Below are 25000 nucleotides of genomic sequence, written 5' to 3'. Positions count from 1 at the left end.
ACAAATCCCAACCATCAAGCAACACAGTGGATCATGATTATGAAGACCTGCTCAAAACTATGTCAGTTTAGCCATATAACAAGATCCAGTTGCCTTGCTAAAAAGAAACAAACAAACAAAAAAACACGTGTATATGTGTATGCGCGCGTGTGTATATGTGAATGCGCGCGGCGCTCGCGTGTGTGTGTGTGTGTGTGTGTGTGTGTGTGTGTGCGAGCGCGTGCGCACGCTTACAAGTACGTATGTGTGTCTCCACACAGGTCCAGCTTCCTGAACCAGGGGGAGATCTGCCTGTGCACCAGTCGCATCTTCGTCCAGAGGGATATCTACCAGGAATTCCTGGACCGGTTTGTGGAGGCAGCAAAGTGAGTGGGGTTTTTTGGGTTTTTTGGGTGTTTTTTTTATGATTCCTTCCTTCCTTCCTTCCTTCCTCCCTTCCTCGCTTCCTTCCTTCCTTGCTTGCTTCCTTACTTACTTACTTCCTTCCTTCCTTTCTTTCTTTCTTTCTTCCATACCTTCTTTCCTTTTCTTCCTTCCTTCCTTCCTTGCTTGCTTCATTCCCTCTTTCCTTTCTTTCTTTCATACTTTCTTTCCTTCCTTCCTTCTTTCCTTTCAAAATTTCCTTCTTTCCAACCTTCCTTCTCTTCTTCCTGCCTTCCTACCTTCCTTTTTTTTCCTTCATTTGTTCCTTCTTGCATTATGTCCTTCTTTCCTTTCTTCTTTCTTTCTTTCCGTTTTTCCTTCTTTCCTCCTTTCCTCCTCCTTTTCTTTATGATTATATTCTTCCTTCCTTCTTTCCTTCTTTCCTCACCCCCCCTTTCTCATGAACATTATTCGTTCGTTCATTCTTTATTTGTTTCCCACCTTCTTACCTACCATATTTTCTTCCCTTCCCTTGCCTCCCTCCTTCCTTCCCCTCTCTCCCCCTTCCCTCCCTCTCCCTCCCTTCCCTCAGTCTCTTCCTCCCTCCCTCTCCCTCCCTTCCCTCAGTCTCTTCCTCCCTCCCTTCCTCTCTTCCTTCCTCCCTCTCTTCCTCCCTCCCTCCCTCTCTTCCTCTCTTCCTCCCCCCCTCTCGTCCTCTCTTCCTCCCTCTCTTCCTCCCTCCCTCTCTTCCTCCCCCTTCCTCCCTCCCTTCCTCTCTTCCTCTCTTCCTCCCTCCCTCTCTTCCTCCCTCCCCTCCTTCTCTTCCTCCCTCCCTTCCCTCCCTCCCTCCCCTCTCTCTCTTCCTCCCTCCCTTCCTTCCCTCCCTCCCTCTCTTCTTCCCTCCCTCCCTCCCTTCCTCCCTCCCTCCCTTCCCTCCCTCCCTCTCTCTCTTCATTCCTACCCCCCTCCCCTCCCTCCCTCCCTCCCTCTCTTCATTCCTACCTCCCTCCCTCCCTTCCTCTCTTCCTTCCCTCCTTCTTTCCTTTCTCTCCCCTCCCTGCCTTTACCTTCACCTTCAGCATCACTTCCTCTCTCTCTCTTTTTTTTCTTCTTTCTTTCTGACTGCCAGGAAGCTCACGGTGGGCGACCCCAACGAGGACAACTTCATGGGGGCGGTGGTGAGCAAGGCCCACCTGACCAAGATCCAGACGGCGGTGGAGGGGGCCCGCCAGCATGGAGCCGCCGTTCACCAGATGGCTGAGGACCTGTACCAGCGTTTGCCGCAGCGCTGCGCTGGGGTGAGTCTGTCTTGTGGGTATGTGTGGGTGTGTGTGTGTTGGGGCGGGGGGGAGGGATTGTGTGTGTGTGCGTGTGTGTCTGTCTGTCTGCCTGCCTGTCTGTCTGTTTGCGAGTCTGTTCATCGCTCCCTTACGTTGCGAGTCAGTATATGACTTGTGTGTTCCCATGGAGCGTCTGTTTGTATTTGTATTTCTTTTTATCACAACAGATTTCTCTGTGTGAAATTCGGGCTGCTCTCCCCAGGGAGAGCGCGTCGCTACACTACAGCGCCACCCTTTTTTTTTTTTTTTTTTTTTTTTTCCTGCGTGCAGTTTTATTTGTTTTTCCTATCGGAAGTGGATTTTCCTACAGAATTTTGCCTGGAACAACCCTTTTGTTGCCGTGGGTTCTTTTACGTGCGCTAAGTGCATGCTGCACACGGGACCTCGGTTTATCGTCTCATCCGAATGAATAGCGTCCAGACCACCACTCAAGGTCTAGTGGAGGGGGAGAAAATATCGGCGGCTGAGCCGTGATTCGAAGCAGCGCGCTCAGATTCTCTCGCTTCCTAGGCGGACGCGTTACCTCTAGGCCATCATTCCTCTCTCTATGGTAATTTTGTTTGTGAAAATCCTGGCGAGTCTCTGTATGATTCGTTGGCGGCTAGTCTTGTTTAATGAGCTTGTGGTGAAGTCTGTTTATGGATCTACCGTGACTTTATTCCTGTTTCCATGGCGAGTGTGTTTTTTTTATGAGTTTGTGGTGATTCCGTTCGTGTATCAACAGTGAGTTTGTTTTTAAAGCGAGTAATTTTGCTCATGCATCCATATGAGTTTGTTTTATGAAGCTGGCAAGTTTGTTCGTGTATCCATGGTGAATTCATGAATCTGGTAATCTTGTTCCCTCATCCATGCGGAGTTGTTTTTTTGTTTGTTTGTTTGTTTTTTTGATTCTGTTTTATTTCATTTTATTTTTATTCTATTCTATTCTATTCTGTTCTATTCTTCTTTATTTTTAACTTGTAATTTTGTTCGTGTGTCCAGGGTGAGAGCGTTTATGAAGCTGGCAATATTGTGCGTGCATCCTTGGCGAGTCTGTGTATGAATCTATGGTATCTGTGTTATTTATATCCATATTGAGTCTGTTTAGGACTCTAGTAATTTTGTTTGTCTATCCTACCCTTTCCTTCCTTCCTTCTTTCCTTCCTCATCCCTTCCTTCCTTCCTTCTCCCTCGCACCCTCCCTTCCTTCCCTCATTCCTTCCTTCCTCCCTTCCCTCCTTCCTTCTCCCTTCCCTCCTTCCTTCTCTCTCCCATCCTCTCTTCCTTCCTTCCTTCCTTACTCCTTCCTTCCTCCCTCCATCCCTTCCATCCCTCCTTCCTTCTCCCTCCAACCCTCTCTTCCTTCCTTCCTTCCTTCCTCCCTCCATCCCTTCCTTCCCTCCTTCCTTCCTCCCTTCCCTCCTTCCTTTTTCCCTCCCATCCTCTCTTCCTTCCTTCCTTCCTTACTCCTTCCTTCCTTCCTTCCTCCCTCCATCCCTTCCTTCCCTCCTTCCTTCTCCCTTCAACCCTCTCTTCCTTCCCCCCCTCCCTCCTTCCTTCCTTCCTTCCCTCCCCCCTTCCCTCCCCCCTTCCCTCCTTCCTTCCTTCCTTCCCTCCTCCCTTCCCTCCCCCTTCCCTCCCTTCCTTCCTTCCCTCCTCCCTTCCCTCCCCCCTTCCCTCCTTCCTTCCTTCCTTCCCTCCTCCCTTCCCTCCCCCCTTCCCTCCTTCCTTCCTTCCCTCCCTCCTCCCTTCCTTCCCTCCCCCCTTCCCTCCTTCCTTCCCTCCTTCCTTCCCTCCCCCTTCCTTCCTTCCTTCCTTCCTCCCTTCCTTCCCTCCCCCTTCCTTCCTTCCCTCCCCCTTCCTTCCCTCCCTCCTGCCTTCCTTCCTTCCTTCCTTCCTTTCGAGAGGTTTTCTTTGCATGAAGTTATTTTTTCCCCAAACACTTTTTTTTTCCCAGATCACTTTTTTTTCATTCCTTTATTCACACCTCCCTCCCGCCCCCTCCTTCCTTCCATTTTTCCTTTCTACCTTCTTCCTTCCCTCCTTCCTTCCCTCCTTCCTCCCTTCGCTTCTTCATGCCTTCCTTCTTTCCTCCCTTCCTTCATTCCTTTTTTTTTTTGTTTTGTTTTTTTGCATTAACTCTCACCCCCGAAAACGGAGTATGGCTGCCTACCTGACGGGGGTAAAAACGGTCATACACGAAAAAGCCCCACTCGTGTTCATACGAGGAAACGTTGGAGGTGCAGCCCACGAACGAAGAAGAAGTAGTTGTTGTCATTGTAGATATTCCTAAATTATATATATAACATGATTCATATTTCCTTTTTTTTTTTTTTTTTTAACATGGGAGTTTCAGCCCACGAACGAAGAAGAAGTAGTTGTCACTGTTATAGATATTATGTTCATTATTATTAGTTCTGACCGCCATCTTTTCCATGGTGATAGATATATATATAACATGATTCGTGTTCCTTTTTTTTTTCTTTTTTTTTTTTTTTTTTTTTTCTTTTTTTCGTCTTTTTTCTTTTCTTTGAACGTGGGAGTTGCAGCCCACGAACGAAGAAGTATTAACTTTCAAAAGCTAATTTGTGTTTGCACATTTCTTCTGTCTTTGCTGCTGTGTGCACATGTCAAATGATCGGTATAAGGACAGGCCCGGCGCTTCCGTTTTTTGAGGAAGTGTCTGGGTTTGTTCCAATGTACCTTTTATTTACCTGTGTGCAAGCTGAATCGGTAGCGTAAGCAGCTCGCACTGACTTGAAGTTGTGTATCTTGTGAATGGAGAGAGTTACCACTCTTTACTATTTAACTCTCTCCATACGAACGGCGAAAAAGACGACGTTAACAGCGTTTCACCCCAATTACCACCATCAAAATATTGCAAGCAGAAGGCTCTTATACTGAAGAAGTGAATGTTGACAAAGAATACCACAATTCTGACGACGGAAGCTAAAGGCTGGGTCATTGAGACACCCACTGGACATCCGAGGAGTCTGTGTAGAGGAGAAGAGAGGACTGGCCATTTCATCTCCTGGCCTCATTGTTTGTTAATTTCCAGATGTTTTACCTGTTCGTGTGCAGGGCTATTTCTACCCCCCGACGGTGATCACCGACGTTGAAGACAAGTGTGCGGCCATGCAGGAGGAAATATTCGGTCCTGTCACCTGTGTGGTTCCCTTTGACACGGAGCGAGAGGTAAATCAGTTCTCACGTGCTGTTGGGCTCCAAGGCTTGTTGTAAATAAGGCTTAAGAGTTCGGGGAAGAAGGAGGTGGTGGTGGTGGTGGGGCGTTGGGGGGCGGGTGGGGAGGGTAGGGGTGTGGTGAGGGGGGGGGGGGTTGTCGTTATGTCTGTGCTGTTTTGTTGTTGTTGTTGTTTTCTGTGGGTGTGGTGGGGGGGAGGGGGTTGTTGTGTTACGTAGATGTTTAACCATTCATGACGCTTTTTGAGACGAGGGGGGAAAGATGGGAGGAGGGGGAGGGAGTGTGCGTGTGCGTGTGTGTGTGTGTGTGAGTGAGTGTTAATGTGTGCGCGCACGTGTGTCTTCAGTTTAACGTCTTTCCACTTAAGTGATATTAGGAGCGCACGTGTGTGTGTGTGTGTGTGTGTGTGTTTAACACTTTGAAAACTTTATCACGTAAAATAACCCTCCCTGCTACATGGAACTGAAAAGCCAACAAACTCGTTTCTTTAAGGAAAACAAAAGACTAAAGAGGTTAGTGGGCGGGAGAGAGGGGAGGGTGTGGGAGGATGGGCGGGGGAGGGGGGGGGGGCTCTCTGAACCCATTTGAGATACAGTGATGTATATATCTTCATTGTACTTTATCGCCTAACCAACTCCAAGAGGCCACAACAGGGTTCTCATAAACATAAAAGCAACACCATGAAATCAACACCGCAAAAAGCCAAGTTCCGTCAATAACACAAACAAGCAGTTTACGATAGTAGACAACTTCGGTAACGGATAATGATAGGCAGTAACTGAAATCGTCAGCAGCCGTCCCGTTTTTTTGGATTATCGCCTCAAACTGATTTTAACAGAGTGAACGGGAATTCAGATTTGACTTGAGAACACAAATGTATGTGTAGGCCTGTATGTACGTGAATGGAAAGCACGGAGAGAGAGAGAGAGAGAGAGAGGCACTGAGAGAGACCGACAGAGAGAGGGAAGGAGGAAAAAGAAAAAGAGAGAATGGGTGGGGGAGACGGGGGGGTGGGGGGGTGGAGGGGGGGAAGGGGGTACGAGTGCAGAGTTACGAAAATGCGCGGGCGTGTACAATTATAACTGAAAAATGCTCCGGCATCTACTACGCTGGGAGAGATTCGGAAAGAGAATCGTTTTTTCTAAAATGCTGAGTGTGCGATTCGAGCATGTGAAGGGAGATAAACTGTACAAGAGAAAAATGAACAGTCTTTATGTTACAGATGAACATAACTGTTAAGACTGAGAACACAACCTTAGGACAGAACGTGCGATGATGGCCTCACAAGCGCACCAAAAAAAAAAAAAAAAAAAAAAAAAAAGACTTTGCTCATAACCACTTCATAGTGTCCTGTCTTAATCTCTGCCTGGCTTGGTTTTGCATGCAATTACTTTAATTTGAATTACTCATACTTAACCGTGACCCACTAGTGCAGACTCCGGCAGGGGTCTGACATTCCTGTCCTGTGCAAACTATTACCCGCCTGTGCGGAGAAAACGAAAGTAGCTACGGCCGATAACCTCCCGAAGTAGGTTACCTCCCCTGTGTATCTTTCTCACCCGAATTGCTGTTGCCACTAACACGGGGCTTTAATACCATCGAATCATGCTGCTGCGAAAGTCCAGGTTTTTAATGACATTTGACCACGCCGTCGTTAATGCTATTTTTAAGGATACTTGATAATGCCTTTGACGGGCGCCATAGCCGAGTGGTTAAAGCGTTGGACTTGTCGATCTGAGGGTCCCGGGATCGAATCACGGTGACGACGCCTAGTGGGTAAAGGGTGGAGATTTTTACGATCTCCCAGGTCAACATATGTGCAGACCTGCCAGTGCCTGAACCCCCTTCGTGTGTATACGCAAGCATAAGATCAAATACGCACGTTAAAGATCCTGTGATCCATGTCAGCGTTCGGTGGGTTATGGAAACAAGAACATACCCAGCATGCACACCCCCGAAAGCGGAGTATGGCTGCCTATATGGCTGGGTAAAAACGGTCATACACGTAAAAAGCCCACTCGCGTATATACGAGTGAACGTGGGAGTTGAAGCCCACGAACGCAGAAGAAGAAGAAGAAGATAATGCCTATGTTTCAAGTCATTAGACATCAATGGCGGACCATGCCTTTGGTTAAAGTTCAAACACGAATGTCATCTGATACCTTTGCTAACTTTCAGTTTTTTTATGACAATCATCATCGCTTTTTTTTTAAGGTCCAGATACTTGAATGACATTTGATAATTCTTTTGTCAAAGCCCGGAGACTTTGAAGTCATTTTGCTAATGCCAATGCTATTGTTTCGATAATGGCTCTGTGATTGTGCCTTAGTTAAAAGTGCATGAAATTTCATATCATTTTGGCGGTGCCTTTGCTGTAGTGTCGGTTATGACTTTGTTTATGTTCATTGCACTTTCATAACGCTTTGCACACAAAACATCATAAAGTAACCTTTGTATATCAATTTTAAACGTAGAGCGCTTTGGATAAAGTGTAATGTAATGGTAGTGCGTGTGCACTTGCGTGCATGTGTGTGTGTGTGTGTGTGTGTGTGTGTGTGTGTACGTTTGTGTGTGTGTCTGTCTGCGCGTGTGTGCCTGTGCGTGTGTGTGTGCGTGTGTGTGTGTGTGTGTGTGTGTGTGTGTGTGTGTGTGTGTGTGTGTGTGTGTGTGTGTGTGTGTGTGTGTGTGTGTGTGCGTTACGGAAAAGAAAGATTCGTTTAATACGCCAATTTTACTCCTACTTCTTTATCCCGCTCTAGCTCACTAAGTGTGCAGTGTATCCAGTTAGCAACTCAGCTGTCAACATATGCATACTTCACCTGTCTTCGTAAAAAATAAACACCAGAAGTTTAAGTTTAATATTATCATGCAGACCATGTTTGGAGTGCAAGTGAATGAATTGCACAGTTCCCTGATAAATGACACAAAGCACAAGTCTCTGGTACCAGCGTTCCTGTCTGTTTTAGTTGTAGACAATAGTTTACATGTGAATAAAAAAAACTAAAAAAAACTGACGGCATCGATATAAAGATGGCATGTTTTTGATACCTTGCAGGGTTCCTTCACATTGCGAGATACCAAAAAAAAAAAGTCTTTTTTTTTCGTTAATTACCTTCTTCTCAACAACTTTTTCATCATTATTACTGTGATCAGAAATGTTACCATGCTGATACAGCCACGAGAATATAACAGAATAATCACAATGATAACTGCGGTCGCTAAAGAGGACGATGAAGAAGAAGAAGACGACGACGACGACCCGAGCAGAGTCCATGTGCAATGTTTGTCGAGATTAATTGATGCGAGAGTGAAAAGGGAATGATTTTCCCTCCCTTTTTTTATCTGATTGTCACTGATTCCTTTGCAAATCCGTCTCATGTCACTTGCGTGGAATGATGCCAGCAAAAGTAAAGACATAAAACAAGAAAGAACGAAAGAAAGAAAGGCAAAATGACATTGTGAATCTGAAGGGAAAAAAAAAGAACAAGTAACGTTTTTAAAGGTTTCGTAATTGTCGTCTCGTGTGGCGAAACATTGATGAACGTCGTGTACAAAGCAAAACAGAAGGAACCCTTGTATACCGTGTGTCGTTCTCATTACCAGGGCCTTAGATGGCATCCACGTGTTTTGGTTTCGTTTTCTTCCTTAACACATGCCGTTTCTTCCAGAATGGCCCCTCACCGTGAGAAATTTGGAGAAAGGGGAGAGAAATGAGCGACTGAGAAGGAGAAAAGCAGACAGAGCCCTTCATGAGATCTGTATTCTCCTTATGCAAGTCTAAGGTTTGATGCACATTTCAGAACAGTTAGCAGGTTGATGGCACGTCTTTGGACTGAGGAGCTTTTAACCAAACCAAAAACCAAATGCACAGAAATGGTTTGATAACACATGGTAACTCTAAACTATCTGTAAGAGGATGTCCTGAATTGTTTAAGGACTCATTTGAGCCTAGCCTTTCTTTTTTTTCTTACCGAGGTTGGCCACCGAACACGAATACAAATACAAGGAAATTGATTCAGAAAAAATCACCAAAGATGTATGACAAGAACACTTAGAATGTTCCTTTCACTAAGGTGGTAGTATTGTGAGACTGTGGACTTCCCTTTACAGCAAGAACAGCACAGTCTGGGGTTGGGGTTGGGTTTTTTGTGGGGTTTTTGTTTGTTTGTTTGTTGGGTGTTTGTTTGTTGTTGTTTTTTTTTTTGGGGGGGGGGTTGTTTGTTTGTTTGGTTTTTTTGTTTGTTTGTTTTTTGTTTTGTTTTGTTTTTTTGCCGTGTCTACGAGCTAAGAGAAGGGGGCTACTTTTGTACAAAACCGTGTCTGAACTCTGCCAGCCAGAACTGAGCTTGATGATGCAGATGAGGATTCAGCCTGTGCCTACCGTTAAGGACAGGGTTAAAACACAGTGCAGAACGAGGAATGTGACAGAGTGCTGAAGACGACTGTTTGCCAATACAGTATCCATGGTCAGGGTTCCAATCCCGGCCTTGCCCTTTCTCCTTGCTTTGATTGGAAAAATACCAAACTGAGCGTCTAGTCGTTGAGATGAGGCGAGACACTTCGGTCCTGTCCAGTGTACAGCATGCACTTTGCACACTGAAAAAAAAAGAACCCTTGGCAATATAAGTGCCTGCAGAACGTGCACTGTCAGGCGGGTTGATCTGGTATCACAAAGAAATGCTCACGTTTTCCTTTCTTCTGTAAGAACTAGTAATGGCAGACAGCGAATATGGGGGCATTATTACCAGTTGGAAAGAGACTGGTAAACTGGAGTGACCTTTCAACTTGTCCTAACACCTGGAAGGATAGGATAGCAAGAATGACCTAGACACTTGACATATCTCTCAGCAAAAGAAAAACTTTTAAAACTTTCTTGTTGTTGTTGTAAGGACTTGGTAGCAGAGAATAACTTTTTGAGTTTGACTTACCAACTAGAAAGACTGGGTTTCAGAGAGTGACTTGAATTTCTCTTGTCAGCCGGGAGACGTGGATAGGAGAAAGTGGCTTTGAAACAATCCTACCAGCTGGGAGGATTGGGTAGCAAAGAGAAACACTGAAGCTTTCTACTGATAGTAGCAGATGGTGGATTTTCAACTTGACCTTCCGGCTAGAAACAATTGACAGGAAGAGTCACTTTTCAATTCGTCCTAACATCTGAAAGGACTGGGTTGCAGAGAGTGACTTTTCAATTTGATTTTTCAGCCAGAAACAGGAAGAGTCACTTTTCAATTCGTCCTAACATCTGAAAGGACTGGGTTGCAGAGAGTGACTTTTCAATTCGTCCTAACATCTGAAAGGACTGGGTTGCAGAGAGTGACTTTTCAATTCGTCCTAACATCTGAAAGGACTGGGTTGCAGAGAGTGACTTTTCAATTCGTCCTAACATCTGAAAGGACTGGGTTGCAGAGAGTGACTTTTCAATTTGATTTTTCAGCCAGAAACAGGAAGAGTAACTTTTCAATTCGCTCAAATTTCTTGAAGTACTGGGTAACAGAGTGATTTTCCAAACTGACCTTCCAGCTTGAATCAGTTGACGGGAACAGTGCCTTTTCCAAACTGACCTTCCAGCTTGAATCAGTTGACGGGAACAGTGCCCTTTCCAAACTGACCTTCCAGCTAGAAATAGTTGACAGGAACAGTGCCTTTTCCAAACTGACCTTCCAGCTTGAATCAGTTGACGGGAACAGTGCCTTTTCCAAACTGACCTTCCAGCTTGAATCAGTTGACGGGAACAGTGCCCTTTCCAAACTGACCTTCCAGCTTGAATCAGTTGACGGGAACAGTGCCCTTTCCAAACTGACCTTCCAGCTTGAAACAGTTGACGGGAACAGTGCCCTTTCCAAACTGACCTTCCAGCTTGAAACAGTTGACAGGAACAGTGCCCTTTCCAAACTGACCTTCCAGCTTGAAACAGTTGACGGGAACAGTGCCTTTTCCAAACTGACCTTCCAGCTTGAAACAGTTGACAGGAACAGTGCCCTTTCCAAACTGACCTTCCAGCTTGAAACAGTTGACAGGAACAGTGCCCTTTCCAAACTGACCTTCCAGCTTGAAACAGTTGACAGGAACAGTGCCCTTTCCAAACTGACCTTCCAGCTTGAAACAGTTAACAGGAAGAGACAGGAACAGTGCCTTTTCAGTTCGTCCAAACTTCTGGAAGGCCTGGGTTGCAGATAGTGACTTTTCAACTTGACATTCTAGTCAGAAATAGTTGACAGGAAGGGTGACTTTTCAAATCGTCCTCCCATCTTGAAGGACTGGGTAGCAGAGAGTTATTTCTGAACATTTTGTTCTATCTGCAGGTAAGGACAGGGTGGCTGCTGCACACACACATTGATTTGTTTTTAAAATCAACAACTTTACTCGCAACTGTCTTTTTAGTTCTCATGGCTTATTGACACTACAGATAGGGCACATTATTCAGGGATCTATACAGGGCACATTCATTCAGGGATCTATGCACTTTGGCAGCACAGTTCTGTACAGCGATGTTCTTCTATGGAAAAATAAGTATTGTACATTCAAATGCAATGCGTTTTGCTGTGCATCTTAAATTTCGAGCACTTTCTCACGGCCTGGGGACAACCTGACTGCCGAATAAAGCTTGTGTTTAACTTTGAAATTTACACACTCAAGTTTGGAAAAAACAAAATTGTAAAGAAGCTGACAGCTGGAACCACAACGTGTGGAGAGCTGGTCCCAGTTGGGTGTGAAGAAATGGGAGATAATTGCTGCATGATGATTACAGTCCCTTTGTTTTATCGTCTGCGATTTGCTAACTTTCTGAAATGTGCCTCTTCGTAGTTACGATGAATAACCACATTTTGGTCTATATCTCTAGTCTGAGAATATAAAACATAGACTACGTGGAGACAAGTCATTTTGCAGGATATGGCTGTTTTGGTGGGTAAATCTGATATATTTAATTGATGACAGTTATCATTTGCAAATTATAACAATGGAATGTGTTCAGAAAACTACTGTTTTAATTCCAGGAATATTTAATCCTATTCATAGTCGTTTAAAAGTATGCCGCTTCCATTGATAATTTGATCACAACAGTATCTTTTCAGTTGGTTGCATAAGTATTGTCTTGTTACGAACGAGCCTGAAATATTGTCACTTGTCAGAGAATAATTGTCCTGTTTCTTGTATGGAAGGTTGTAGTGCAACAGTTATTCTAACAACAGAGATCACGATCATATTTATGTAAAAAGTACGGCATTTCATTGATGAAATATTTCATTTATCAATGAGACATTTCAGATATGTATTCAGATGAACTGTGTTTACAGTGAGTATTAATAATGAAGTGGTTTGTTGAATTCACCGGGAAGATAAAAAAAAAAAAAGTCAACGATTTAGTTGTACTGCAGAATTCTTACCCCAAATTTCCAACTCTTAAATGATACTGATGTTTTGACAATGTAGACATGTCTCAAAATCATCAAATGAATGCATATCAAGAACTAGAAAATAGACTGGTGTGCCGTACAGAGGACACGTTTTACACAGAACACATTTCTATAATAAAGAGAAAGCTTGGCAACTGCTGCTTAGACACATATTAAACATGATTGTAGAGGCAACAGCTTTTGCATGTCTGTTATTTGCTGTATTTTATTTCTGTATCATGATAACACACTGTACTAACTAGTTTTCTCGTTTGTTTTCTTCTTTTTTTATGCTTTTACATATTTTCAGTGTAATTTCTTCAGACCAAGGTTTGTATAATATCATACAAAATCACAGCTGATAAAAGCATCATTACTTGTCATTTTATACAATTTGGAATATTTTTCTCTTCCCTTATGTCATAAAGGTGTTAATCTGATGTCTGCTAACTATTTTGTTTAACATACAATATCATACTTCTGTTGCTGCACTTTACATTTCGTTTCTCATGAAAGTTTGTTTTATTGATTATGTTATTTGATTTCATTGCGTTCTTCTAAAACCTAGTTGAACATACATCAAACAACATTGGAGTATCTTGAGACTGTACCTAAATTCTGAATCAACCTGAAAATTGTATATATGCTGGATTTAGATATATCTAAGATACAGCTTGTTTCCTGAAATTAACAACAGGTACGTTTTAATCATTGAATCTCCATGTCAACAACATATGATATTATCCATAAAGGTAAGTAACGGAGGAATCTCATTTTCCTGGTAGCAATTCCAGAGTGTTTTGAAATGATTATACCTTCTTTACTGGAAGCTGATTCGTCTCAAGGCTGAGAAGGTAAGTACAGGAGTCTTATACATGACATGAGCATTGCTCTGTCAGTTTCTAGTTTTGAGTTGTTGTTTTCAAAGTTTGTGGCATTTGTATGGAAAGGTAAAACACTCCCAGCTTACATCCAGATTTATCGTCCATTCTGTATGCACGTGTATATTGACAGACTGTGAAGTGTAATTGTAATTTCAATTTTTTCGGAATCTTGCTACAAAAATAATTGTGTCATATGCTTTTCGGAGCCAACTTGAGGAGTAAGAGTTTGAAATAATTTGGGGCCTCCTTAATGTGTAACAGTTTCAAATAAAATTGGTTCCTGCCGCTGTAGGAGTATTGTGTTCAAAGAGTTTCGTTCCTGGTATCTCAGGAGCAGTTGGTTCAAATGTTTAGGATCCTACTTCAGAAGTAGTAGGTTCAGTTGTATGGGATCCTTCTTCAGAAGTAATCGTTTCAGACATTTCGGACCCTTCGTCAGCAGTAACAGGTTCAGATGTTTGGGTTCCTGTTTAAGGAGTAATAGATTTAGATATTGTTTGGGATCCTTTAAGAGAAATGGATTCAGATGTTTGGGATCCTTTAAGAGAAATGGATTCAGATGTTTGGGATCCTTTAAGAGAAATGGATTCAGATGTTTGGGATCCTTTAAGAGAAATGGATTCAGATGTTTGGGATCCTTTAAGAGAAATGGATTCAGATGTTTGGGATCCTTCATCAGGAGTGATAGCTTCAGATGTTTGGGATCCTTCATCAGGAGTGATAGCTTCAGATGTTTGGGATCCTTCATCAGGAGTGATAGATTCAGATGTTTGGGATCCTTCATCAGGAGTGCTAGGTTCAGATGTTTGGGATCCTTCATCAGGAGTGATAGCTTCAGATGTTTGGGATCCTTCATCAGGAGTGATAGCTTCAGATGTTTGGGATCCTTTAAGAGTGATAGATTCAGGTGTTTGGGATCCTTGTTCAGAAGTAATTATGTTCAGATAGTTTGGATCATCCTTTTGTTGTAACAGGTTCAAATTCTTTTGTCCTACCACTTCAGGGGTAATAGGTTAACTCTCTCCATACGAACGGCGAAAGAGACGACGTTAACAGCGTTTCACCCCAATTACCACCATCAAAAATATTGCAAGCGGAAGGCTCTTGTACTGAAGAGGTGAATGTTGACAAAGATTACCACAATTCTGACGACGGAAGCTAAAGGTTGGGTCATTGAGACACCCACTGGACATCCGAGGGGGTCTGTGTAGAGGAGAAGAGAGGACTGGCCGTACTGAGTGAGTTAAGATTTGGGGGATTCTAGTTTAGAATTATGTTCAAATAGTGCGGGTCACACTTTCACAGAATAATAGGTTAAGATAGCAAAACGTTTTCAGATGTTTCGGATCCTTCTCTAGGAGTAGCAGATTCAAAATGGTTTAGGAACCAGCTTCAGCAAGTAGTAGGTTCAAATGTTCAGGTCCCGGGCTGAGGGTTGGAAAGGGCACACCTGGGGTTGAATGTGATGTGTGGGTCTGGTTCTGCAGGTGGTGGAACGCGTCAACGACGTCAAGTACGGTCTGTGCGCTAGTGTGTGGACAAAGGACCTGTCTACAGCTCATCGCATGTCTCACCGGCTGAAGGTGAGGAGGGGGAGGGGAGGGGAGGGGGGTGGGAGCGGTGTATGGGAGGTGATGGTGGGTGGTAAGGGGGTTAATTTACAATATATACATCACAAAACGAAATGGACAAGCCCTTTTGCTGCTTCTTGATGAGACGAAGACACACAAGAGTTCATCGTGTCATCGTGTGCCCGTGGGGTTTTGTGTTTTTTGGTAGTGACGTAAATTGTTCGTTGTTTTAAGCTTGCTCTCTCTCTCTCTGTGTTCCTGTCTCTGTCTGTCTGTCTGTCTGCTTCTCTCTCTGTGTCTCTCTGTCCCTCTGTCTGTCTGTCTGTCTGCTTCTCTCTCTCTCTCTCTCTCCCCCCCCTCTCTCTCTCTCGCTGTATGTGTGTGTGTGTGTGTGTGCGCGCGCGCGCGCGCGTGTGTGTATGTGTCTGTGTTTGTGTGTCTGTGAATGTGCAAATGCGTTTGCGTGAGTGCGCTCAAGCATGCATGTGTGTGTGTGTGTGTGTGTGTGTATGAGCGCGCCTCAAGCACGTGCTCATGTGTGTATGCATGTACTACAGTGTCACAACACCATGACACGGTGACCTGTGTGTGTGTGTGTGTGTGTGTGTGTGTGTGTGTGTGTGTGAGGTGGGCACAATGTGGGTGAACTACAATGTCACAACACCATGTCACTGTGACCTCTGTGTGTGTGTGTGTGTGTGTGTGTGTGTGTGTGTGAGGTGGGCACCGTGTGGTTGAACTACAATGTCACAACACCATGTCACGGTGACCTGTGTGTGTGTGTGTGAGGTGGGCACCGTGTGGGTGAACTAAATATCATAACACCATGTCACGGTGATGTGTGTGTGTGTGTGTGTGTGTGTGAGGTGGGCACAGTGTGGGTGAACTACAATGTCACAACACCATGTCACGGTGACCTGTGGGTGTGTGTGTGTGTGTGTGTCAGGTGGGCACAGTGTGGGTGAACTGCTGGCTGGTGAGGGACCTCAACCTGCCCTTTGGCGGCGTGAAGGAGTCCGGGGTGGGCCGCGAGGGAGGGGACTACTCCATGGACTTCTTCACCGAGCAGAAGACCATCTGCATCGACAACAGTTAATCACTTCGTTCGTCTCAACGATCGATTGATTGATTGGTTGATTGATTGATCAACGCCTTGGCCCAAGCGATCCCACTACCACCACGCTACCTGCTTTAAAAAAAAATAATTAAAAAAATTAAAAAACCTCCCAAGAGCCCACATCCATACCTCCAACGCTCCCATCTTTCCACCCACCCACCCACGCACACACACACACACTCAACACACCAACCAACACCTTCCCAATCCTATCACCCACCCACAACATCCCTCCACCCCCACCCCTCCCTCACCCTTCACTCTCGATACCCCCCCCCCTCTTTCCCCCTCCTCCCACCTTCAACATCTTCCCACCATCAACACCTACACACACCCTCACCCACCCCCTACCCCCACCCAAAAAATCACCCACTCTCAACATCGCCCTTCCGTTGTTCTCCCCCATCAACACTCGCCACCACTCCAGCCCCCCCACCTGCACCCTGCAACGCCAACCCCCCACCCCCACCCCACCCCACCCCCCCTCTTACCCCTCCACACACCCCTGAAGGGAAAGTACTCTGACTTGTTTCCTTTCAGTCGTTCTGTTTATCAAGGGAAAAATAATTATACTGAATTTTTTCCCTTCCGTTTTTTTTTTTTTTTTTTTGGTTGTTTTTTTGTTTTTTCTCTTCATTTTTTTTTCTGTTTCCAAGGGAGAGTATACTTAGTTGCTTCCCTTTCGGGTTTTCTGTCATCAAAGTGGATGCTTACAAAAAGTCATTTTACCTTCAATCTCGTTTCCTAGGGAAAGTGTACTATTGATTTATTTCTCCTTCAGTTGTCATGTCAAAGGGAAATTATACTGTTTCGCTTCAGTCCTGTCCTGTTTCCACGGGGAAAGTGTTTCCGGTTATTTCATTTCCTGTTAGCGTGTCACAAGGGAAATTATACTTGGTTGGTTCCCTTTAGTTGTTCTGTAACCAATGGAAAGTGTTTATGTATATATATATATATATATTTTTTTTTTTTTTTTTTTTTTTTTTAAGTATGATGTTGTTTTCCCTTTACTTATTGGAGCAGAAGAGGGTTTCAGGAGGAATGATGTCAGATTTGATGGAAAGTCAGTTACCAATACTTACTGAGTCGTTCCCCCTTTGCTTACTTTGCGGAAGTAGGAGGGCAGGAGAAGTGCAACTTTTTTTTCTTTTTTTTCTTTTTTTTTTTTTTACAGAGATTCCGTTACTTGCGTAAAGTATACCTGAGTTGTTCCCCCTTTTTCTTTTTGAGGAAGTAGACGAGGCAGGCGGAATTAGAGTGTGAGGTATGGTGGAGGTTCCGTTTCCAGCGGAAAGTTTGATAAGTTGATTAATTCCCTTTGCTTGTCAGGGAGGTAGCGGGCAGAACTGGGATGGAATGCTGTGAGATTTGGTGGAGATTCTGCTACGTTACCGGCGAAAAGTATTCTAATCAAGTATTTTTTTCCCCTCATACCAGCGGAAAGTATGCTAATCAAGTTGCTTCCCCTTGCATACTGGGGCAGCAGAGGGTATGAGGAATGCAGCTGTGTTTGTCAGAGATTCTGTTACCTGCGAAAGGGATACTTCAGTTGTTTCCCTTTTGCTTACTGGAGAAGTAGACAAAGACAGGCTGGCGGAACGAGTGTGAGGTGTGATTCTGTTACCAGCGGAAAGACTGATCGCGGTGATGGAGTGGAGTGTTGGTAACGCGTCCGCTTAGGAAGCGAGAGAATCTGAGCGCACTGGTTCGAATCACACCGGCAGTCCCCAGTATTTTCTCCCCCCCACCCCCTCTCCACTAGACCTTGAGTGGTGGTCTGGACGCCAGTCATTCGGATGAGACGATAAAAGCGAGGTCGCCTGTGCAGCATGCATTTAGCGCGCGTAAAAGAACCCACGGCAACAAAAGGTTTGTCCCTGAGGCAAAATTCTGTAGAAAAAATCCACTTCGATAGGAAAACAAATAAAATTGCAGGCAGAGAAAAAAGAAAAATATATATGGGTGGCGCTGTCAGTGTAGCGACGCGCTGTCCCTGGGGAGAGCAGCCCGAATTTCACACAGAGAAATCTGTTGTGTCAACAACAACAAAAAAGAGTAATACAAAAAAAGAGTAATACAAATACAAGTTTATTATTGCGGAGTTAACTTTCTCCATACGAACGGCGAAAGAGACGACGTTAACAGCGTTTCACCCCAATTACCATCATCAAAATATTGCAAGCGGAAGGCTCTCATACTGAAGAGGTGAATGTTGACAAAGAATACCACAATTCTGACGACGGAAGCTAAAGGTTGGGTCATTCAGACACCCACTGGACATCCGAGGGGTCTGTGTAGAGGAGAAGAGAGGACTGGCCGTACTGAGTGAGTTAAAGGAGCAACAAGGCTGAGGTCTGGTGAACCCTCTTTAACAATGTCTCTGTGTATGAACCAGCACCTATCTTCACTGATGTTGTTGTTTGTTTTTGTTGTCGTTATTCTTAAATCCTGCCTTAAGCCTCCAACTAAAAAAAAAAAAAAGTTTGTTGTCGAGTTAACAGACGCGTGGTATTATTCATGAAATTTTTTGTCAAGACTTTGTTCAAAACTCGACGCCGGTGTATTTGTGTTTGTCGGTTTCCCAACGTTTCTCAGTGTGGGGAAAATGTCCAGCTTTGATTGGGGGGGGGGGGGGTGGAAGAGTAAAGGAGATGGGTTTTCTCCAACTTTTTATTTTTTTTTATTTTTGAGCTTGGTGCATTTTTGCAGGTTTTTCTGTACCTTCTGTGTTTGTTTTTGTTTTTCGCCTATTTGTGTTCGCTTCTGTGAAATTTCGATATTTTTCTCCCTTTTTTTTTTTTTAATGTTATTTTGTTGCTCTGGCGTTTTGAGTTAACCAGGAGCGGATTTGGGGGAGAAAGAGAGAGAGAGTGTGTGTGTGTGTGCTTGTGTGTGTGTGTGTGTGTGTGCTTCTGTGTATGTGCTTCTCTGTGTGTGTCTGTGCTTCTGTGTGTGTGCTTCTCTGTGTGTTTCTCTGTGTGTGTGTGCTTCTGTGTGTGTGTGTGTGTGTGTGTGTGTGTGTGTGTGTGCTTCTGGATCTTCACTGTGAACTGTATTTGATCAGCAGCAGGCTTCTTGTTATCATGACCATTATTCAGAATAGTTACGTATCTTTTCTTTTCTTTTTTTGTACAGAATTTTACACGTAAATGCCTTGGACAGATTGTGAATACCACGTCAAGAGACGTGAATGTGAATTTCTGGAAATAAACTCGTTGTGTTCATTTTGGCATGTGTGGGCTGCTGTTGCATACACAAACATGACTCTTACGTCCCTGTGTATGCTCGTGAATGTGCACACACACACGCACGCACACACCGACGCACACACCACATGCATTCGCGTGTGGACACGAATTGAAAACGCAACATATACATTTTTTCACAGTCTCTTTTTACTTGAAAGGAATACAAAAGAGTGACCTTCACAGTGACATAGCTGCCCTGATATGTGTCATGGTATCCTCTGTCTGGTTAAGAATATGTAAGTGTGGCTTTGAGAGTCAAAAGAATGAAAACTGGTTAAAATCTATTTCTATCAAAAGAATGAAAACTGGTTAAAATCTATTTCTATCAAAAGAATGAAAACTGGTTAAAATCTATTTCTATCAAAAGAATAAAAGCTTGTTTATATATATATATATATATATATAAGAAAAAAGAAAATATACACACACAAAAAAGAGAAAATGTACATAAAACCAAAAAATGAAACAAGATGAAATTGAAAATCATAAATTCAAAGGTATACGTATACGAATACAATATCCTGTACATCCGCTTATAAAGTTGAACTCCACTCAAAAAAAAAAAATTATTATTCGCGAATGAACGTCTCCCCCACTTTCGTGACTTACTTCATACAAACCCCTACCACCCACATCCCCACTGGCCCCCACACCACACCCCCAACCCACCCCTCTCTATCGCCCCCTCCCCGTTCCAAAACTCTTGCCCAGTGGCACATTTCTTAATATTTCCTAATATGGGGTTGGACCTTTTGTTCTTGTTGCTTTGTTATTTTCCTCACTTTGTATATGGTTTTCAGCTAATAAGGAAATTTATATTTAGTAGTACATAGTTCATGTGCTAAAGCACATTGACCTCGAAGGAAAGATTATAAGTTTAGTTTTGAAGCAGCGGGGTGGGTTGTGTTTTGTTTATATTTCAATATAGTAACAATTGGAAAAGTAGGAACGTCGCTTTTAATTTTGTTTTTCTTTCCTATTCAGAATTGCGAGGTAGGAATGTAACTAAAAATTCAGCTTTCTTTTTCTTCCTGCGTTTTTTTTTTTTTTTTTTCAATCACTTTGGGAAAGACCGGAATGTCACTTCAACCTTTTTTTTTTCTTTCTTTCTTTCTTTTTTTGATTATTCATAATTGGGAAGAAAGAGTGTCATTTCAGCAGCGGTGGTTGTTTGGTTTGGGTTGTTTTTTTTCTATTGTTAACAAAGACGAAATATAGAAACACCACTTAATTCCAGCTGTTTTTGTTTTCTTCTTATTTTCCTCTTTTTTTTTAATAAATATTTTATTCGAGTTTAACATTTAATACATACAGACGGACATACAAAACCAACATCTGAAATCAACAATATTTGCCACTGTGCACCACCTAAACTGCAAATCAGGAAAACGACACAACACTGTCTTCTTACAGAGAAGAAAAAAAAACCCAAAAAAGTCACATGCACTGTTAAAAACAAGTAAATGAAAGGGAAAAAAATAAATAAAAGAACAAACGTTACATTCGTGGTTGTCTCTACTCCTCCTCGTTGCCTTCAATCATTTTTATGTATGGGCACCATTTTCTAGAAAATGCTATGGACATCATTTCCATCGAGTGTATATATTTTTCGGTTTTATATATGTTTCTTAGGTCTTCTTATTTTCCTTATGACAATTGGAAAGATAGAAAGTCAACATCAGCTGCGTCCTGTTTTGTTGTGGTTTTTGTTTTGTTTTGTTTTCTTTTCTTTTTGGTTGTTTTTTGTTGATTTTTGTGTGTTTTTTCCACGAAGCACAATTGTAAATATAGAAGTATCACTTCAGCTGGGGGGGGGTTTCTCTCTGTGTGTGTGTGTGTGTGTGTGTGTGTGTGTGTGTGTGTGTGTGTGTGTGAACAGCATTTAGACAGATAGGAATGTGACTTCAGCTGTGATCTTTGTGGGGTTTTTTGTTTGTTTTTTTGGGGGTTTTTCCGAACCACAGTTAGGAATGTCAACATCAGCTGTGTTTTTCTCTGTCAATGTAAATATAGAAGTATCACATCAACTGGGTTTCTCTCTCTCTCTCTCTCTCTCTCTCTCTCTCTCTCTCTCTCTCTCTCTCTGTGTAAATAGCATTCAGACAGATAGGAATGTGACTTCAACTGTGTTCTTTGTTGTTTGTTTGTTTTTGTTTGTTTTTTTCCCTTGAATTCTAATTAGAAAGTTACAAATGCCAACATTAGCTGCGTTGCTCTGTCAGTGTCGGGTCATTTCACAGCGAAACGTTGGTCGTCATCCTATCCATGGAATGAGTGAGAAGAGAATACAGAACCGAACCTTATTTGCTTGAAGGATATCTTAATTATAATCAAAAACAATCACTGTGCAAATTAAGAATATCCTGTCATGATTTAGCAAAAAGGAAAAGGCCGATGTTTCAACATCCCCGGCAAAAGGAAGGATGACTACGAATTATACAAAGAAATTAGAATAGAATTCATACCCAAAAAATTCAGAAATACCTTCCAATATTTTATTAAACCCAGTCAGCTAATACTGGAAGACAAACTTGTGGGACTGTTTGGGAAGTTTATCAGTAACTGCTGTCAAAAACGCCATAGCGTGCAGGAGTGATTCAATCTCTTGTTCACTATTTATCTATTTTGTTTTGCTTTCTTTGTGTGTGCGTGGTATCATGTAACTTTGCATGCGTGTCTTTTAAACCTTGTTCAGTTTTAATTTACATTAAAATTGAGTCTGATTCCATCCTATCCATGGAATGAGTGAGTGAGTGAGTGAGAAGTATCGGAGAGCACGCAGGCTTACGAGTGAAGAGCACGTCAGTGCTGTTATGTAGCAGTATCCCCGTGTTCTGTGCTGTGCTGTTTATCCATTCCTCTACACGCCAGGGCCCGTATGCACGCCTTCACCTTATTTCCATGTATCTGTCTTCTGAGGGTTGGTTACACTCGGATTCAAACTGCTGAATAACAGCGCACGTTCCACCTGCATCTCTTCCAGAAATACTAGAATTTCATCAGCACTGAAATTTGGCTTCCTAGTGCGCTTTGAATTCTCCATGGCAAGTAACACAAACAATAAAAACTGGGACTGACGAAAACCGACGAAGCACGTACCAGCGGTAGTTCCACGAGGGAGGGTATGTCTAAACCGAAAGCAATGCCTGCTGCACCGCGGTTTTCCAAAGAATCTATAAATAGCGCGCCGTGTCCTGCCCCGTAAACGCGGAGAGCTATTCAATCGCGAATAGGGCGACGTACATACCAAAACCGGAGAGGGGCTTATCGCGTTTAAGCTCAGAATAGCTAACCGCGTTTAAGCCCTTAACGCGAATAAGCTAATCGGGTTTGACGTGCATACGGGCCCAGTACAGGCTGGTCTCGCTTGACGACAACACGCCCAGCCCCACCCCTCCTGCCCTTCCCCCCCCCCCCCCCACCACCTCCAGCCACCACCACCACCCCACCCCCTCTCTCCCTTCCCTTCCCGCCCTGGCATGTCACTACGTGTCACTGGTTCATGCTTCGCACACACACACACACACACACACACACACACACACACACACACACACACACACACACACACACACAGACACACACAGCACACACACACACACACAGCGCACACACAGCACAGCACAGCACACACACACACAGCGCACACACAGCGCACACACACACACACACACACACACACAGCACGCACACACAAACACAAACACACACACACACAGCACACACACACATACAGCACACACACACACACACACACACACAGCGCACACACAGCACAGCACAGCACACACACACACACACACACAGCACACACACACACACACCACACACACACACACACACACACACACAGCACACACACACACACACACACACACACACACACACAGCACAGCACACACCACTTGAGGCCTATCATTGTGTGACACACATCTCTCGCCATGACGTGAATGAACCTTGTTGCGCAACATCGCGCATCGCCCCGGCAGCTGCGCGCTCATCCGACACAGTTCCTCAGCTCACAACTCTATCAGATGTGACGAAGTAAACTTCTAATAAGTGGCTCTGGCTACATACACATCCGTCTGAAGACACAACAGACAGAACAGACAGACAGACGGAGAAACTGAGAGATGAGAGATGCAGACAGACAGAGAGAGAGAGACCGAGGAAGACAGACATAAATGTACACAGAGAGAGAGAGGAATATATATGTGTGTATGTATATCTATCCATCTATCTATCTATCTATACACACACACATATATATATATATATATATGTCTGTGTGTGTGTGTGTGTGTGTGTGTGTGTGTGTGTGCAGTGTGTGAGTATGCACAAGGTTTTTTTATATTGTTATGCACTTGTATGTATCCTAATTTCTATAGTGTGTGTGTTTGTGTGTGATTTTCAATTTATGTTCGTATCTTGTTATGTACTATCACCCCCCACCCCCCACCCCCCAACCCCCCAATATTCCTTGTGACCCCGGTACGCTTGGTAATAAAGACATATGCTATTTATATATATATATATACACGGACCAACAGGCCGCAGAGACAGACAGAGGAAGAGAGAGATACATATGCATACAGACAGTCTGACAGACAAAAGGCGAGGAATACAGAAGCGGACAGACGTTGCATACTACACCAAGCGTCCATGAATGTCAACTGGACCTCAAGTAACCCACTTCGCAGCGTAGCCACATTCAAAAAAAAGACTTATTTTAAAGCGATAATGATGAAGTTAAAACAAAAAACAAAAAAATCGGAAAGATCAACGCCAACACGTGTTATAACATGGGGGCACAAATGCATGAGGGTGCTTGGGGGGTGAGGGGGGGGGGGTAATCTCCACCACCTCCAACCTCCCCCCCTTGCTTCACCCCCCCCCCCCCCCCCCACAAACACCCACCCATCCGAAACCTCTCCCCCCCTCCCTTTTTTTTTTTTTTCTTTTATAAACTACTTGAACGGGCGAGGGCGGTTCACACTCAGCCTCTTAACTCTCGGCTTGGGTTTGGCCCGGGGCTTGGTAACCTTGGGCTGCTGCTGCGTCTGCTCCTCCTGCTCCTGCTCCTGCTCCTGCTCCTTCTTCTTCTGCTGCTGCTGGTTGTTGGAAGAGGAGCTGAGGAGGCGGCCCATGGAAGCGCCGATCACCAGCCCGGCCAGTAAGGTGGGGGCAGCAGTAGCGGGCATGCTGAGCAGCAGACCGCTGTTGTTGACCACCAGGGTGATGACGCCCTCAGCCGCCGCCGCTGCCAGCGACATGCTCATCGTTGGAGATGGAGGAATGGGGAGAGAGAGGGGGAGAGGGGGGGAGAGAGAGTGAGGGAGAAGGAGGGAGAGGGAGGGAGGGAGGAAGGGAGGGTTGTTGTGGGTGGGTGGTTGGGGTAGTTGGGTGTTCTCCGCGGACTTCCGGCTTCAGCGCGAGGTGGGTTAGCATCCAGGCAGGGAGCTTTCTGGTTGTTGTTTGTTTTTTTTGTTTTATTTTGGAAACAACAACGGTTTGGGTCAGTTTCAGTTTCAGTTTCAGTTTCAAGGAGGTGTCAAATAGATCGAGCTATGAGTTACACTACCCCCCCCCCCCCCCCCTCTCTCCCCCCCCCCCCCCCCCAAAAAAAAAAAAAAAAGAAGATGAAGTTGATGGATGTATAATCATAATCATAAAATAAAACACCCTCCCTCTCCCCCAACTTCCTCCCCCCGTTTATCTCTTAAACCTTTTTGGATTTGCATTACTTTGAAATGTTCACAGTACACATATCATGCCAGGAGTTCGTCAGTTTTCCGCCTAGAGAAACTGCCATGAAACTATGCTCTCAATGATATCTATCTATCTATCTATATATATATATATATATATATATATATATATATATATATTCTTAGGAAGACAT

General features: G+C 44.0%; 2 protein-coding genes across 3 annotated transcripts in view; one reads left to right on the top strand and one right to left on the bottom strand.

Annotated features, from left to right (window-relative positions):
* Positions 1 to 19074, top strand: part of LOC143291291 (2-aminomuconic semialdehyde dehydrogenase-like) — a 31568-nt gene extending 12494 nt beyond the window's left edge. Inside the window, exons 6-10 of one of the 2 annotated variants that reach the window (XM_076601138.1) lie at positions 261 to 365; positions 1493 to 1661; positions 4764 to 4877; positions 14650 to 14745; positions 15680 to 19074. In XM_076601138.1, the coding sequence (XP_076457253.1) occupies positions 261 to 365; positions 1493 to 1661; positions 4764 to 4877; positions 14650 to 14745; positions 15680 to 15829 (634 nt within the window). In that variant the 3' untranslated portion in view covers positions 15830 to 19074. Of the gene's footprint in view, positions 1 to 260; positions 366 to 1492; positions 1662 to 4763; positions 4878 to 8552; positions 9039 to 14649; positions 14746 to 15679 lie in introns of those variants that run through there. The other variant, XM_076601139.1, reaches the window with a different exon arrangement.
* Positions 19075 to 24039: 4965 nt separating this feature from the next.
* LOC143290965 (uncharacterized) overlaps positions 24040 to 25000 on the bottom strand; it is a 1837-nt gene continuing 876 nt past the window's right edge. Inside the window, exon 2 of the mRNA XM_076600547.1 lies at positions 24040 to 24562. Within this exon, the coding sequence (XP_076456662.1) occupies positions 24066 to 24377 (312 nt within the window). The 5' untranslated portion in view covers positions 24378 to 24562 and the 3' untranslated portion in view covers positions 24040 to 24065. The remainder of the gene's footprint in view (positions 24563 to 25000) is intronic.

The sequence above is a fragment of the Babylonia areolata genome, chromosome 16, assembly GCF_041734735.1.
Source record: "Babylonia areolata isolate BAREFJ2019XMU chromosome 16, ASM4173473v1, whole genome shotgun sequence".
In the NCBI taxonomy this organism is placed as follows: domain Eukaryota; kingdom Metazoa; phylum Mollusca; class Gastropoda; order Neogastropoda; family Buccinidae; genus Babylonia; species Babylonia areolata.
The sequence above is the reverse complement of the archived record's forward strand: the minus strand, read 5'-3'. Positions and strand labels throughout refer to the sequence as shown.